This window comes from Squalius cephalus (genome assembly GCF_949319135.1).
Source record: "Squalius cephalus genome assembly, chromosome: 7".
Lineage (NCBI taxonomy): Eukaryota > Metazoa > Chordata > Actinopteri > Cypriniformes > Leuciscidae > Squalius > Squalius cephalus.
This window is the reverse complement of record NC_137128.1, coordinates 25633545-25651648: the sequence shown is the minus strand read 5'-3', so window position 1 is coordinate 25651648 and position 18104 is coordinate 25633545. Positions and strand designations below refer to the sequence as shown.

At 41.8% G+C, this 18104-nt stretch overlaps 1 protein-coding gene across 1 annotated transcript in view; it reads right to left on the bottom strand.

The window, feature by feature from the left end:
• The window catches only part of chd7 (chromodomain helicase DNA binding protein 7), a 66394-nt gene that overhangs the window by 26173 nt on the left and 22117 nt on the right, over nt 1-18104 (bottom strand). Inside the window, exons 2-3 of the mRNA XM_079877607.1 lie at nt 10400-12381; nt 1603-2030 (exon numbers count right to left, since the gene is read on the bottom strand). Of these exons, the coding sequence (XP_079733733.1) occupies nt 1603-2030; nt 10400-12205 (2234 nt within the window). The 5' untranslated portion in view covers nt 12206-12381. The remainder of the gene's footprint in view (nt 1-1602; nt 2031-10399; nt 12382-18104) is intronic.

Below are 18104 nucleotides of genomic sequence, written 5' to 3'. Positions count from 1 at the left end.
ACCAACTAAAATGGGGGCTTTGCAGTAGTTGCTTGGGAACCTGCCAATAAATTGAAGGTGAGAGGTGTGTATTTGCAATGCAAAACAGTCTTCTCGTGGGGGGAAAGAGCCACATGCAATGCAGCAATGAGGAGGGATCTTTCTGAAGTGTTTGATGGCTGTGTGTGTATATATGGAAAACAAACCTGGGTACACAGACACTCACATTTTAGTCTGGGTGCGGCCTGAGAATGACTATTTATAGTTGTACTTTCTTTGTCAGATAAGAACACCAACAGATACAAGGCAAAGATTTTTAATGTCCAACTTAGTTTCCTGTACTCCACTTCCATGATCGAAACTAGCAACTAAACAAGGAAAACATTAAAAGAGCTGATAAGAAAGGCAACAAACAAATGGAGATGGGGGAAGGGAAATGAATGACATACTCTCATCAAATGTGAGATGTGCTATACTGTATGTAGCCCACTTTTTTAGAAATGGGGCCACAGTTTAAAAACTATCCACAGGGACTCGCCAATGCCACACATCCAGTACTGTAGCAGATTTGGTCAAATTCAGGCCGGCATGATTAATGAGACAGCATTGTGGACTAACTAGCATTAGGTGCCATTTTGAATGGAGACATTCCCCCTCCCCTTTTCCTTTTTTACAAACACACACACACACACACACACTTTCCTCCCTCCTCCCCCTTCAGATGACCTACTGCTCTGGCACTCTGCTGCAGATGCACTTGCTTTGGCCCAGCCCTTTTCCTCTGGATGAAAGGGACGTGGCGGTGGAGTGACGGGCTTTGGATAGGGGAGGGGAGGAGGAGGAGGTTAAGGGGGAAGGCTGACACATTCCTCAGTCGGATCATGTTACTACCTCAGCTAGAGAGAAAAAAATGGCCATATAACCTTGCTGCTCTGCATATTCAGGGTGGATGCATTTTCTTTTCTTTCTTTTTTGAGGGGGATGGAAATGGGGGTGTCAAAAAAAAAAAAAAAAAAGTGGCATCATTTAAAATGTGATGAGCACCATGATAGTTAACTGTATCCAGAAGAGACAGATATATATGGTGGATATACATGATAGTATGATGTTTTAGGCAGTGGTTATTAACATATATAACAAACTTGACAGAACAAATGACCAGCAAAGATGATAGTAACCCTTCACAGACCTCCGAATGAAGTTCATGTACCCAAGGAGGGTTTGTCAGAAAGGCGTCAAGTTTGTGGTTTAGCGCATGTAGTTCAAAGCAAAAAAAGCTGAAGTCTTTTAATCTATAGACAATATCAAGTTCCTTGTGTCTCAAAAGTGTAATAAAACAGAACACCCCTGACACTTCTGAACTGACTAAATATAGCACTATCAGCTTGTAATAGTCCTAGAAAACAAATCATAGTAAACATATCTACAGTTCAATGAACCAGATGATCACATGAGGCTTTTTGACTCCATCCACATGTATGGGTAAACGCATACAATAAAGATGTAGATATCACATTTGGAAGGTCATGCAAATATGGGGTACAATTTAAAACCTGTAGTTTAAAAAAAAAACATTTTTATAAAGGCAAGGTGAACGCTACAGGAAACTCAAATTTCACATACCTGGGCTTTTTGGAGCTTTTAGGCTTCGGGGTGGCAGTCTTCACTTTTTTCTCCTTCGGTTCCTTGGGTTCTTTGGGTGTCTTGGGTGTCTTGGGAGTCTTCGGGGTTTTGGGAGTCTTGGGCTCTTTCGGTTCCTTGGGCTCCTTCTCCTTTGGCTTCTTTTTGCTCTTCTTTTCAACGGCAGACTGTTCCACGGGAGTCATAAGACTGTCTCCCTTGTTAATCAGAGCAGCTGCCTCTCCACCAGCCTCACCACTGATGTCGTTACCCTCCTGGCCGTCACTTACCTTGGCCTTCTTCTTTTTCTTCTTTTTTGGCTTGAGCTCGCTCTCCGTCTGCTGTATGTCACAGCTGGCTGGTTGGAGGTTTGGGCCCGAGACAGGTGCCTTACTGGATGTTATCTCCAGGGAAGGGTCTGATGGAGAATGCTGTTTACGGGGGAGAAAAACAGTGAGATCTGTTAGTACCAAGAATGAAGAAATATAAAATCAAGGCAGAACACAGAATTGTGTGCGTGTGCGCGCGTATGCATGTACAGTATGTATGAACTATACATGTGGTGGCCGACAGACACTGTCATCCTTTTTTTGCACACTTTTTTTTTTTTTTAAAGCTGTGATTTTACCACTGGATTTCATAGCTTTGTAAGATAAAATCCTTCTTTGCTAGACCTGATAATTATTTTGGTATATAATCATATCAATATCAAAAAGTAGAATAAAAAAGTAGCATTAAAAAGTTTATTTTGACTAATAGTCTAATTTTCTACCATATAGCCTACAATTGAATAAAATTAACAGCTAGCTAACAACAACAACTTGCTTTGCACTTTTTTCTGTTTTCACCTCACTCCAGTCTAAACTAGGCTAAATAATTTTTTTTAGGTAATTTCTACACATTGTCATATATAACCTGAAAATACTGTAGTTCATTAAGGTTAAATCTTGCTAACCACTCTTACTAAAAAAAAAAAAAAAAAAAAAAAAAAAAAAAAAAAGGGGTAAGCACACTTACATTCTCCTTTTAAGAGGTGTTCTGAGTAAATTATTTGTTTATAACACTTTACGATATGGTTTGATTTGTTAACAATAGTTAATTAAGCGTTAAGGGTCGGGGAGCAGCTGGCCCGTACGGATCATGAATCACGGATCAACTACGATACCTATTCTTGACATCGCACATCCTGCGATGTGACTATCGTGGATGCGCACATCGCGATATCGATGCTAAAACGATACATCGTGCAGCCCTAATGCATATAATTAACCGTAAATAAGCTTCTCTTTTTTTTCTTCTAAGCTTCTTTTTTTTATAGCTAACTAACACATCGTGAACATCGGATGACTTTCCTGAGGTAGATGCAACATTAAGTGACATTGTCCAAAAGCTGTTAAATTTACATCTTTCTGCGGTTGAAACACAGACTGAGTGATTACATGAGACAGATTTATGCAAGTTGTACTGTATCTTTCAACATACCTTCTGATATTCATGTATGTTTTTCTAGATATAATTCGTATTAAAGTGGAAGACGACACTCACTCCAGGCTGCCGTTTGAACTGAGGCGCTACAGCGATCTGTCACGTCACATTTAAGAGCGTCAAAACGGCATTCATAGTTTGAATTTCGTGATAAAATGGGACAGAATTTGAAAGATGACACTTTCTTTTTAGAAGAAATAAAGCACAGAGCTATTTGCGATTATTGGATGAGAGGCGTGGTACAAACAATGTTTAGAATAGGGAAAAACTGCAGGCCTGGCAACTCCCTAGCTTGAACTATAAAATATTATATGATAAAACATTATATTATGATAAAAATCTGAGACAATTTCTTAATTTTTATCAGAAGGATAAATTTAAAATTAAGGAAGGATTTTTTTTTATCATGCTAAATCAAAAATGGAGAGTCCATGTCTTTAATATTAAATATGAGCCTCTCATGCATCCACTGGGGGTGCATCCACTTCATGATTAAACGAAGACAATAAACACACGACTGTGACAATGTTTTTTCTGTGTTCTTCAAGGCTTCTCTGGTATTTTCATAAGAATAAAGTATTTTAATGCAATGCTAATCAACATAGCTTTTATTTCTTTATAGACCTTATGCGCCAGAAAAACAAGTGCGCAGCCATCTTTAGAATTTTGTTTTTGCGGTAGCCCTGTATATTTCTAAGGCATCGCTGGCAAACTGTATTTAGCTGGTGAAGTAGATTTACTTATTGTAGAGTTAATGAAAGTTATCATGAGAACTGTAATGTTTGAAGCAGATGCCATAAATGTCAGTGGACCGGGAAGATTTTAAAAACGAGCGGTTCATTCATACATCTGTAAGATCTCACCTTCATGCTGTGGAAATAGAAACCGGAAGACAGAACGCAACGAGTGCAGTGCTGAAAAGGGAGCTTCATAAGGTCTATAGAATACTATAAATTATATTGTCTGCCTATGATAAGAAGCCACATCAGCTTACAAAAGGAAGTTATTTCAGACTCTCGACTGAGTAAAAACTATTAAATGTTGCCTTTTGTTGGACAACAGGTTTATAAATTACAAGTTTGGGAAGACGTTTGAAGCATGTTGCTTTGCACGTTATGATATGCAAATGCACACTATAAGCAACTCAAACTTGCAGTGCTTTGAGATGGAGCAACAGTTAATAATCACAGACCTGCTCTTCACTAACGCTGTGCATACATTTATTTAAAAATCAGAGGAAAAAAACCCTGCAGCCTTTACGATTCCATAATCGCACTAAGCCAAATCGCGATTTCAGTTTAATTTCGATTAATCGTGCAGCCCTACATCATGCCATGTTACTTCATCGAATTCCTATTGCTCCCATTAGTGCCAGTGCTAGTTGTAGCTCAGCAGAATCAATGCAGCAATGGTTTTGCCTTTCTCCTTGCAGTTATCTCCGTTCCACTCTCCATTCATTGCAAAGAAGGCTGACAGGAAACATGTTGGCAGCTGAGCTAAGCGTCCAGTTTCTCAGAGTCCCTGTAGCAGATGGGACTGAGGCATTATGACGGTAATAAATTATATCTATACTTCATAAATGCCTCAGTTTTAAACATCAGCAAATATAATGTAATATGCTACAAAAAAACTGCCCTGGTGAAAACAATCTTCCTGATTTTCCAGGATGGAAACTGTGTATTCTTTTTAAGTTATGTGTTGGTTCTAGTCTAGAGTATTACATACCATGCACTCCGCTTTAAAACAAAAGACTTTGTAAACCACATCATTGTGGTGATGAAATACATATTTCCTGTAAACAACGGCAGGAGATATAAGGGTGCACAGTGCATGCCAAACAGTGGCAAGGTCACAGAAAATGCCCAACACCCAGTCCAACGGTGGTCATTAGAGCAGCTGGAACAGCGAGTGTTCTGCTGGCACTTTAACGGATAAATGTCTCTCCTCCTGCCAAGCCTCCCCAATAATCAATTGCATGAATGACAATAGGCCTACCGCATGCGCTCTCTGCATTTCTAATTTGACAGCAGCAGTCCAGAATACAATATGTTCAATATAGGATTTCATCTCTCGGAGGGGAAGACTGACGTGTCAGTTAATCTAGCAGGCAAAGTGCTCACTCGATGAGCTAAATACTCCCTGAAGGAGCACTGAGCTTCGGCGCAGCACGGCAGGCTTTTTGCAGGGCGAACCCATGAGTTAACACCCAATTCATCTGATGAAAAGCAGGCTCCCAGACACGGAGCCTAACCCTAGCTAAACTTTATCTTCAAGATTCATTACTTACTGCTGCTGAACTTCAGTCTGCCTCTGGCTCAGAGCAAATCTAATGAGCTACAAATTTATAGCATTGAAACACCTAGATTTTGTAAGCTACTTACTAGCAGCTAACTACTCCAAACTCCAAATAAAGCTTTGAGGCTGTAATAAACTATAAAAGGACACCTATAAAACCTGCCACGTTAGGACTTCAGACAAATATCAAAAAGCTGTCCAAGAGACTAGAACATACACTTGCCATTTTACCCATTCTGTCACAACTTCCTTTTACAACATTTAGTTTGCGCAAATTAAAGAGCAGCAAGTGCAAGCATACAACCGTACCTTCCTGGCTATACAAGCCGAATATTTAGGAAGTACTGCTCTGCTTGCATCTCTCCCAGAGAGAGTGCAACACCACTAAGACGGCTGTCAGCTGCTGTCAGCCGAGAGACTCAAGAGGCTAGCACCTTGCATGAACTGCTAAACAGGAAATAAAGGAATCATAAACATGGCTGTTCACTCTCAACATTGGGCATGACTGGATTTAAGCCATGGATAGGGCTGTCATGGTGAAGGAATATGCGATATTATCGGCATATTATTATTATGCTTAATAAATAAGCTTGTTGGGCTATTACTAGGGGCCAAGCACTGAAAGAGCGTAGACACCTATTGTATCTGTTGGCGTTCCTATTATTATTATTCTTGAGTCTATGGCAGCCCATAGAACCGCTTGCGGGAAAGTTATGAAATTTGGCACATATAGAGGACAGTCTGAACGGTCACCATAGAAAATTTGGAGTCTCTAACTCAATGCCTCTAGCGCCACTAACTGTCCAACGTTTCACTCATGTTTATGCTAATAACTTTTGAACCATAATGAATGAACCAAAAAATTCTTTCCACTGATACCTTGGCTCAGGACGATTCAATAGCACCCTATGACATCATTTACCGTCATAATTTTCCACCATTTAGAATTTTCCACAAAACAACAACAAAAAAATTACTTTTAACTCCTCCTAGGCTGTTGCTCCGATATTCACGAAAATGTAACCAAATCATCTTCAGACCATGCCGACAAAGTTATGGAATTCATGTCGATTTATCAAATCGTTCTCAAATACCGCGCAAACTAATTTTACGTTACGCTTGCAAAAACAGACGTAAGGCAATCTCCGCAACACTTTCTCATATTCAGACCAAACTTGGTACATGTCATCACAAGCATGACCTGAGGCTACATGCTGCGTTTCGGCGCAGCGCCACCTACTGGTCCGGAGATACGAAAAATGTTTTTTTTTTTATACCTTCTGATTGGTTTGTCCAAAAATCATAAACGTGGTACCAAAATGCTGTATTTTATGAACGCTTTAGTGTATCATTACAAAACTCGGTATGGTTCATCAGTACGATGCCCTAAAGGAGCCTGAGAAGTTTCGAACCAGCGTCGCCTAGTGGTAAAATTAAAATTTCAAATGCTTTAACTCTGGGTGTGGTTGACTTATTTTCACGGGAGTCATCTCCTTAGATTCCTGAATCCTTGCAGAGCCCAACGATACCAAAAATGATACGTTTCGCCTTACGGTTTGTGTAGCGTTGTGATTTAGTGCTTAAACATTTGCCAATATCTTAGAAACCAGTAGACCGATCGAGACGAAACCACAGTAGGAAGTTTGGAAACAAAGGTCGTTGGCTAACGCTAATGCCCAAATGTCAACATATTAATAGTAAGTGGCAATAAAATGCAAACAAAGTACGGTGTGGGTAATTTATGTGTTTATACATAAATGTCATTGTGCCTCTTGATGGCGCTATAATAGAACCAAACAGGAAATTGTAATTGACTTCAATACATTATTCTGATATAAAATGCTATACTTTATGAACGCATTAGCTGTCGTTACGAAACTCTGTATGAGTCATCGGCACCGTGCCCAGAAGGTACTGGTAAATGGTAAAGATTGAGACAGTGCCACCTTTTGGTCAAAATGTATAATGAAATTTCCAAAAATGCTAATATATTTTAAATAAATTAGCCTATTGCAATGAAACTGGTCTTAATATATCTCTTGGGTCAGGCCGAGAACATATACCAAGTTTGCCATATTTGGCCGAACTTCCTGTTCGCCATCTTGATTTTCATTCAATACCTACTTTTTCTAACTCCTCCTAGGCCGTTTGTCCGGTTTTCACCAAAATCGAATCGTATCATCTCCAGATCGTGCCGACTAAAGTTATTGATTTCGTGTTGATAGACAAAAACGTTTTCGTATACCACAGCAGCAAAGTTGAGGCATGATGCCAAAATGACTATTCAAGCATTATCTCAGCAATACCTTGACATATTGACACCAAACTTTGTGTCATTGTCATCTCACTCTGACCACACCTCGTCAATTTCGTAACTGCGCCACCTATTGGTCAAAAGTGATAATCCATTAAATCATATTTTTAGTTACTGTATATATGATTCAGCTATTTTGCCTTAAATCATCTTAAAATGTCTTTAATTGCTCCTTGCTGCAGTTGGTCTGACACTCCCAGCCATGTTGACATGTCTTATTGTCTTCTTGTGCTTGGCCCTGATAATTGCTGCTTACAGCTATATTTATATTTATTACAGTTAGTTCCAATTCTCAAATCTGTATCAGCACTGGCACATCTCTGCGTGCGTTAGACAGGCTCAGTCAGTGCAGTAACATTTGGATGCCAGTAGGTGGCGGCAAGGGACTATCTTTATGACACAGTCATTAAATCATTCATAATACGCCTAAAAACACTGATTAATTTATGAATGAAACCAGGTGTTGAACTTAACTTTGAGTGCCACTTCACAAGGCTCAATTGTCGATCGGCGTGTCACATGGGTAACGCTGAAGGCTGATGTTTCACTTCTCAGAAATCAATGGCATTGATTCAGTGTACTGAACAGCATTGACGCCAGTCATGGGAAGTTCCCTCAACCGTTGAAAGCATATTACGACAAAGATATCGCTTTGATCTTCTGACAACTGATGGCAAACTGTTTTTCACAAATATATTACTTGACCTGAAGAATGACAGACACCGGTAAATCACGCATGCTCAGTTCCCTTGTCGCTGTCTGCTCTCTCTCTGTTGTGTGTGGGGCAGAGCTGCCTGAGCCCCGCCTCCACCTCAGATAGCAGACAAGATAAGTGAGGCAGCGTGATAGGCTAAAATGTTCGTGAAATTAATTATGTAAACAAGCATGTAAACAAAATGGGCAATATATAGTCGCCAAAGTTTATCGTGGTCATGTCCATATATCGTGCGAAAAGTTGATACAGTAATCATCAAGACAGGCCCAGCCACGGCAAAACATCTCATGCATGCATTCCCATCTGCACTTCTATTTTAGTTCTTAAAGCCCAGTGTGATGCTGTGAACACTTGCGCTTGGTACCAGTTTGACTGGAGCCACAATGAAGAGTCTGTTCCCTCAGATAAAGCACAGCTCTACTTAAAGGTCACGCTCTCTTTTATTTCTCATCAAACCTCTTAATATTCCATCAGAAAACACAGCACTGGGGTTTAATAGTGCGAGAAGTGAACAGTGCAGTGCAAAGGGGGGCTATGTATCTTTGATTACGAAGCATTCAGCAAAAAAAAAAAGTGAACATCACATATGACTCAATTCATTCAAACTTCAACCAAGTATAAGACGACAAAGTATAGGAGAAACAAAACAGAGGACTATTGGTTATGAATGCATTTTAGATTCCAGCCCAAATATTTTACAACCGCCATTGTAGGTTTTAAAAATTAGAGAAGGTAACCTGCTACAAAAAAAATTAACATGGTCTCAGCTGGTCTAAAACTGAGACTTAAAGGCGATATATGAAAGTGGTGACATCTTTTCTTTCATATTGTGTACATCCGTGTAAAATTTATTATCGAAAAAGACAAAAATGTAGGGCAGGGACTTGGTTCTATGTATCAGCAGAGACAGATCTGATAGTGAGCTTGCAGTCATTTGTAAGAAATGAGCAGAATTTAAGTGGACTAAATGTTTGGTTTGACATGCATCATAAGAGAAAAGCATCGTTTCAGCATCGAGTTATGACATTTTGATTAAGAACTATGAGGTCAAAACTGATTATTTTTTATGAAAAGTATGCACAGATGAATCGTTTACACTAAGATCAGTAACATTAGGAAAATAGGGTGAAAATTCATGCCCACTTTAAATCAAATCACACCATATTAGAGAAAAATATATATTAGGATCAAATGACTTGTATATATTAGGCATCTCATGATCCGGACATGCATTTCATCTAAGTCACAAGTGATGTGGATGAATTAATACTGACTGATCTTAAAATGTCAAAAACACAAAACTTTAATATCAGCACACAACCAAAAAGACACCATCACTGACATCGAGCCATGGCTGTCAATGGTGGTATGAGTGAGAAAGAGACAAAAATGCTATGTACAGGATGTGTACGCTGGAATAACAGCAGCCATTGTGTGTGAATGGGTCACTAGAGAAAGAGGCTTTCAGAGCAAAACAACCTAATGGTATCAGAAGCACGTGACACTGGCTCCCCCCCTCCACCCTCCCAACAGGACGCATTCTGCTGTACACCATTAACTCACGCATGAGTCCTCCGAGACAGGCAAAGCAAACAGAGAGTGCAGAGTGAGAGAGAGAGAGAGAGAGAGAGAGAGACAGAAATGATGCAGACAGAGAGCGAGCAAGAGGGGAACGGAAGGAGTGCAGACGGGGGAGGAGAATGATGCTTACTGCGAGCAGGAAGGGAGCATTTCCCCTTCAGAGTGGGAAGGGGGGAGGGGTAGGGGTTAGGAGATTAGCACTGTGGCGCCTGTGTCTTGGGGAGGGCCAGGATATGCAGCGAGGAGGAAACAAACAGCTGTAAAAATCCATTTCCACACTTGTGGGGCACGGGCGGCACCATAGCCGGCAAGAGAAACCTTCAAATGGGCCTTCTGCCACCCACATGCACATGGATTTTCAAAAAGACTTTTAATGGCAATGGAATGCATGCTTCATTTGCACAACTCACCTGCATGTGAGGCACTTTCTGCATGGGTGGAGGTGACTGGCGAGGAGGTGCCCATGCCTGCTGAGATGGAGGGGAGTTCTGGTGGTGTGCACCTAGGTGTGTCTGTGATTGAGGAATAGAGGGAGGGGTGTGCACCTGCTGTAGCTGGAAAGGCAATGGGGGCGTCTGCAGCTGCTGGCGCTGCGCTTGAGCAAGCATCCTCTGGTCCTGCGGGCCCAGTGGCTCTGTGTGGTTTGCACCCAGTCCTGCTGGAGGTCTTCCTTGAGCACTCGTGGCCCTGTGATTGGGTGACAAAGCAGCATACATCTGGGTTGGAGGAGGATGTGGGTGCGAGGGATGTGATGGTAGCTGTTGGTGAGGATGTTGCTGCGCTGCATTCATTGGGCCGGCTCCTCTCTGGGCATGAGCCATTGGGCCTTGAGATTGATGTGGCACGACAGGGTAGCTGCCAACATCGGCTCCCAAACCAGCACTGGGTGGCCGGCCCTGCTGGGGAGGTGGGGTGCCTGCAGGGGTGGCCAGGTTCCTCATGGGCGACATGGAAGGAGGGGAGGCATATGATCCCTGAGGTGGAGTCTGTAGATGCTGTTGCTGCAGCTTCTGCTGGGCTGTAGACTGGTTCTGAGCTTGATGCATAGGCTGGGTGTTGATTTGGTTCACATGAATGGGCTGCTGGTGCATTGGTCCCTGTTGAGCCCCAGCTGTGGGGTAGCGCTGGGGCCCCGTTGGGGCAGGGTAGCGTTGCACCTGGGTCACAGGAGCATTAGGGTTGCTGTTGCTGCTGGTGGTAAGGCTCAAGTTGGGACTCATTCCTGAAGTGTTGGCTAATCCCTGATTAAGGTTGCCGTACGAAGGATAGGGAGGGTACTGCCCTGAGCTGTTTACAGTGTTGGAAGGGACTTGCTGGTTGTGCATGTTAAATCCCATGGTTTGGTGGGGTCTTCCACCCATGACCTGCTGCTGCCGTGATGGGCTTTGTGGGAACTGGGGGTTATGGCTGGCGACGGACTCCGTATGACCCGGACCCTGGCCGGGTCTGTGGAGAAACTGCTGATTGGGTTGCTGATGCTGTTGAGGAGGCTGTGCCGGGTGACGCATGGGGGGCCCCGACATGCCGGGATTCTGAGTTATACCCATGTGACCCATAAAATGATTGGCTTCCTGAGGGAGGCCTTGTGGAAAGTGGTTCATTCTGGGAGGTGTTTGGGTCTGGTTGTGACCCTGAATGGCATAGTCACCACGACCAATAAAAGGGCCCATTTGGTGGGTGTGTCCCTGTGGTCCAGCAGGGCCATGCTGATGAGAGGAGGCTTGTGGAGGTTGCTGCTGGAAAGGTGGTCTAGTTTGTTCAGGCACCTGCATCGCTTGAGCACCCCACACATTTCCACCATCTGGGAATGATTGGCTCCGCCCATCTCCTTGTGCACCCGGGTAGACATGATGCCCTGCTGTCCCTCCCGCATTTGGCGGAGCACCATGATAGCGGGAATGAGGGGAGGACATGCCATTTACTGGTCCGTTCCCCATCAACCGGCCCCCCTGCTGGTCCATTGGATGCATTTTGGGCTGCTCATACTGATTAAAGTGGTCAAAATGGTGGCCAAGCTTGGCCTGTCCAGGGACAGCAGGTGAGGAGAGGTGAAGAGAAGAGGGGAGCTGTCCGTAGCCTTGGTGCTCATGGGGCATCTGTTGACTCATGGGATTTGCCTGACCTTGGGGGTAGCCACAGTCCCCCAGGCCCTCCAACTCATCAGAGAACAGATTCCCATCATCTCCAAAGAGGTTGATCATGCCTGGGTCAGCCATGGCTGCAGTGCTCCTGCTGTGCAGCCGAGCTTCAGAAGCAGGACAGGGAATGTGTGCTCACACAGAGGTGGATGTCCTCAAAGCCGCTAATCCGCTAACTAATCTGCAGCATGTCACTCCATATTTCCTTAATTCTCTCAGAGAACGCAGCGTCAGGCAAAGTCAGGTTACAGGACCTGGAGAGGAAGGGAGAGAGAGAGAGAGTATTAACACAAATAGCTCTAGGTGAGAGCAAGCCTCTTCTATTTTGTTCATTTAAACCATGCTTTATTTAATTTTCAGCCAGTGAGTCACAGCTGTTGAGAGATATGAGAGCAGTTGAAGGGTGGTGAGACTGAGGTTTTTTTTTTGTGTGCAGTTAAATCAGTTGTAACTGACTCCTTGCCAACCTTTGATCCCAACCCCCACCCTCTGTTCCTTCTGCTCCCAAACAAAAGGGCCAACACACACACACACAGAGCCTAAATTCATTCTTTACAATTTGTTGATGGTGAGGAAAGAACAAAGGAGTTTAAAGTGAGGCAGCAGCAGAAGCAGTGGTAGTTAAACAACAGCAGCTGCCAGACCATGCAGGCAGATGTAGGAACACAAGCAGGCAGCCCACCTGCTGAAGCCAAGACTTAAAACCAGCCTTGTTGCCGCCTGCATTTGTGAGCGTTTCTGGAATATTTGAGTATGAGCGGGGTGTAAATTCATGTGCACATCATGTACTTAAGCAGCTCGTCCCAACTGCAAGGTAATCAGATGAGTGGGGGAATTATGTAGATGTGCCAAACCAGGCAAGGGTGGGGGGAAGATGCAGCCTGCTGAGATGGTCTACTCAACCACAACTACCTCCATGTGTGTATATGCAAGTTAGTGAGTGAATATGAACATGTGGGGGGTGGCAAGGAATGCATCGCCTCAACTTCAACTACTCTACAAAAAAAAATGTTCCATCCAAAGCTCCTCCCATTTGGTTCCTCCTTCAGCCCTTTTTCACCCAGCCCCCAATTTCCCTCTTTCTCTAGGCCTCTCCACATGGCTGTTAAAATTACCCTGGTGAAAATCTACACTGACCAGCCTAATCTAACTGTTTGTTCAAAATTCGCTCTCGCCGCCCTGCCAACAACGCTGTGGAAAGATTCGTGGATGCTCTGACGCAAATCGAATGCTTGGTCTTTTTTTAAACTTTATTTAAAGGGGCCGCAAAGCAAACAAGCATGTTGATCGTTATTTTTGCAGACTAACCAAGTAGGGTATAAGTTAACCTCATGGAATCTTTTAAATGTGAAAGAAATTGATCGATGGAAAGATCTTAACTATAGTAACATGTTTGCTAATGAAATAAGCCAATTAAAAGCCATTTATGTGGTGTTCATGGTTAAGTGCTAATATAATTTGCATTCTCGCTGAAAAAAAAAGCGTTCTAGTGCGAAAATGTTGCCTATAAATAGTGTTGCGCGCCTTATCAAATTCACATGATCAACCTCTCCTCTATTTTGCCTTGGGAACTAATGTGGTCGGGAAGTTTACTTGACTGTGTTCTCTGGAATCCTCTCAAGCGGAGGACTTCTACATTCCGATTGGTTACCGCCGAACCGCGTCATAGCTCATTACCATAAAGTTGACCTGACTATAACTCTCCTCGCCGCACTCGCCGTCCAAGACGCGCCACCCTTGCCGGAGCTCGCCGCCGGCTAACACTGAAAATTAATGGCTTCCGGCCACTGACACCCTCACCGGCGGCGGTGTGAACGCACAGTAAGGATCAAAGTCACTAAAACAAGCTACAGCTTGTTGCATTTTAAACATCCTTTATGAAGTTTCATGCCCAGAATATTTGCAGCATTATTTTTTAGTTAATTGTTATACATCACTACGGCAACAAATGACAGACAAAAAAACGTTCTGGTCATAAACAGGGGGACAAAGGAGTAAATTAGTAAAACTAGATAACTTCACATTTGCAGTGGTCGTGTAGCGTGGCAGGAGGTGTCAAGACTACCTGTAGGGCAACAATTGCAGTATATAGTCACTACTACAAACCACACAAAAAAATAAATGCTGCACTATTACACACTTAACCAAAATCAGCAGACTGGCACAAACAACCATTCATTTAACTGACAAGGATGGGATCCTTTTGGGGCAGACATAACTAAACCCTCCTTAACTTTTTTTGACCTGAAGCCCTGAAGATGGTGAGAAGTTAACAATTACGACCACAGCTAACCTTAATAGGAGTGATCGAAAGGATGAGAGATGCCTGTGGGTGACAGCACCACAGCTTTAATGTCCTCACAACTCTAGTTAAGAGCAGGAAGAGGAGTCTCAACACCACAGCCATAAATCAGTCCCTATTTACCAGAGTACTTCGCTACTCTTGCAGCACTGGTGGGGGAGGGTGGGAGATCCTACAGAGCCATGCTAAAAGCTGCAAATTTGAATCCCTATGATCTGATTTGGCGTCTAAGCCAGCAGGCTGACCGTTCACCCAATTCTCTTTGGAGAGTGACAGATGTGGCAGAGTGCCAGAGCGGCTCCTTCTGAAGTGCCACACCCCTCAGGAGGAGCACAAGCCATAGAGCAAGAGCACCGTGACGTACACACTTAACTCATAACGTAACTGCAGCGAGTGGGTGGCCAGGCTTGCCCCTGACCGGAGGGTAGAACAAGTGAGTATGCAGCCATTCACAACCATGAACATACATAATGTTGCGAAAATGGCCTTGACAAGCCAAAAACACATTTAAGCTGTCTACAATATTTGTATCCTCTACGATAAAAGCCTCAAGGCCACAGTTTCACTAGTGGAGGCCAAAAAAAGTCAAGAATTTGGATTTTATACAATGCTGGATTTGTGTGTAAAAAATAAGAAATAAAATTTTCCATTTCTGATCCTGAAAAGAAACAAGAGGCCTAGGAAAAGGAAAATTTGTCAAAATTACTGAAAGAGATAACAGAACGTAATCTATAAACTCAAACAGTTTTGACCACTTTACAAGCAGCAAGGCCTTTTTGATATGTTTGCACCATGCCCGGCCACACCAAGACTGTGAATAATGAGGAATAAGACCATTCAAGAGTCATAATCCATTTTAAAATCATACAAACGTAATTCAATGTCAAGAAGAAAGAATGTACTGGGCAAGTAACAAATATTAAGTAACATTACAACATTCACTTTTAACATTACCAGTGTTTCATAGCTCAAGTTACTGCATAGGGCAAAAAGCCTAGAGCATGTGAAAAGTGTGGTTTAGTGTGAGACTACTGTGATGCATAATAAATCTGAATAAAGGTCCACTCATGGGTAAGTTATCACCACAATTGCCAAACTGGAGCAAAACTGGAGTATTCAAGAGACACTGTGCTGATCATGTGATCTGCTGGTCAGTTTATACTTTTCAGTCCATTTCTATGACAATGAGCCAGTTTAGATAAGCAGTTATAATCAAAGTTCAGCTGCTTTTTGCTTAGTCAAGCTAGAGTTTCTGTATTCAAGTATAGGCTACATGTTACAAAAAGAGCAATTAAATATATTTGAAGGAGGGTTGGACATTAAGCCTTTTCATGTGCTTGTCCTTTGGACAAGTAAATCTGTCATTTACTTGTCCGTGCAAAAAAATTGTTTGTCGGGACTTCTTTTGTGTGTTTGCGCGTTGTAAATATAATTTATTCTGCATAAATATTATAATCAGTGTTCAATCAGCTTTGATATTTAAATCTGCATATTGTAATATCTGCACCTCAGAGCAAGATACAACAAAAAATGCTTTTCCACTGTCGGGGCCAAACCGTTCTTTGCTTAATCGTTCCATTCCGTGCCGATCCGGGCCAGCCGGTAAGGATATGGTTTCATTTTCCACTGTGGGGCTGATAACAGAGCTCTTTAAAATGTAATACAAATGCGCCAGTCGTTGCCTTGGTAACGCAAGATATTTATTTTAATTTCTTCGGATATTTCTTTTAATTTTATTATTAATTTGTGTTCCCGTACCTCAAATATTGCGCTTAGGCAGCTACAGAGAAACTGGTAGCCAGGCAACAGACAAGTGAGTTGCGATTTCACGTAGCCTGATGGTGGAAAAGTGGCTAAAGAGGCCAACTGTTACAAATATTCAATTTAATCACAGAAGTAAAATCTATAAAAGTTTATTGCTGATCAATGACGCCTACGAGCAAACCATCTTTTTAAAGTAACTTGGTGCTTTAAATGACAATTGTATTCATTACATCATTAGGTGGCGAAAAGTTAATTAGGCTTAACGTATCTGTCATTGAATCATTAATTCAAGAGATTCGTTCAGAAATGTTGATTCATCCAGTAATGAAACAAGTGAAGTATTTATGAGCAAATGTTGTCACGATACTGGAATTTTCAACTTTGATACTTTGAAAATATCGATATTCGATACCATTTTTGATACAACAGGTAAAACTGCCATATACACCGCCATCATTTTACTGCCACAATTTTGTTGTAGTAGCTTACACAGCACAGGGAGGCTTTATTTGAATCATTGAACTACATATAAAAAAAAAAAAAAAAAAAGACAAGTAAACAGTAATAAAATAACAAAAACAAATTGCAAACTGTAGCCAGGGCTCTAGACTGCGACCATTTTTTGAGAATGTGCGAGTTATTTGACGTGATCGTATTTGTGCGAGTGCATAGTCACACACTCAATCGGTGTCTGCCAACCTGCACTTGCATTAGGGACTTATGGGCAATTCCACACAAAAGTCATCCTTACTATGAAAAAACTAAGTTTTTACCTAAAGATTAAACCCCTTTTTAAGTTGTCCATTTAGGTCTGCAATATACTGTATTAATGTGCTGTATCAGAAATTAAGAAAATTGCCTTGTTTTTCCAAAACATATGAGGTGAGCAGCAATGCCAAAATAAAATTCAACCAACCATATTTCATTCTTTCAAAAGAGGGATCAAAGACCCCCTTTTTAAAACTATTTTAACTAAGCATTTTGCAGAAAGATTGAGGCATGCCTGAGAAATAAACATACTAATTTTGTCATAACACTGCCTGTTGAATTTATAAGGGCTATAATTAAGAGGTCACGATGCCTCAGTGCTCTGTCACGTCCATAACGTTTTAAAGATTAAGTTTATATAATATAAAAAGTATAAATACAAATAACTTGTAACTTTATATGCAAAGCTAAACTATGTTTATGCTTATTAGAATCGACATTTCATCCCACTACTTTGCTCTGAACAACCATAACACTGCGTTACAGACGTGACCGTTACAGACCGTTATATATTTCTGCATAGCGCCTCAAGTGTAAAGCGGCAGATCAAGCGCACATGAACCGATCTTCTCTTCCTCTTTGCCAGTTACAAGACGAAATATGAATATCAAAAGGTAGCCTATATGATACAGTACAACTTACAGAAGAGCATGTGTCTTATAGGACACTTTCTTCTGGATGTTGCGTTTTTCCCTCTTTGTTAAAACACGAATATTCATCATAATCCCGTGATCAAGCTGACAAAATAATAATAATAATAATAAATAATAATAATAATAATAATAATAATAATAATAATAATGATAATGCAATCATTTTGACACACGACTGTGCTTTGAACTGCACAAACTGGCTGAAAACCATGCGATCATTTGGACAAAACAAAGCTCATGATTGCGAGCGACTCGCACCTACGGAAAATAGTGTTAATCAGTTCACCTGACTGTGGAAGAAACCTGCAATTTGAACTCCTATTTGATAAACATTAATATTTGTTAATTATTTTAGCAAACAGTTCTGTTAGTAGGAAAAATCATGGTCTCTATATTGAGTCTTGAACCACGCTTGTCAACATGAGAAATAGCCTTATAACTAGGGCTGGGCGATATGGACCAAAAGTCATATCCCGATATATTTAGGCTA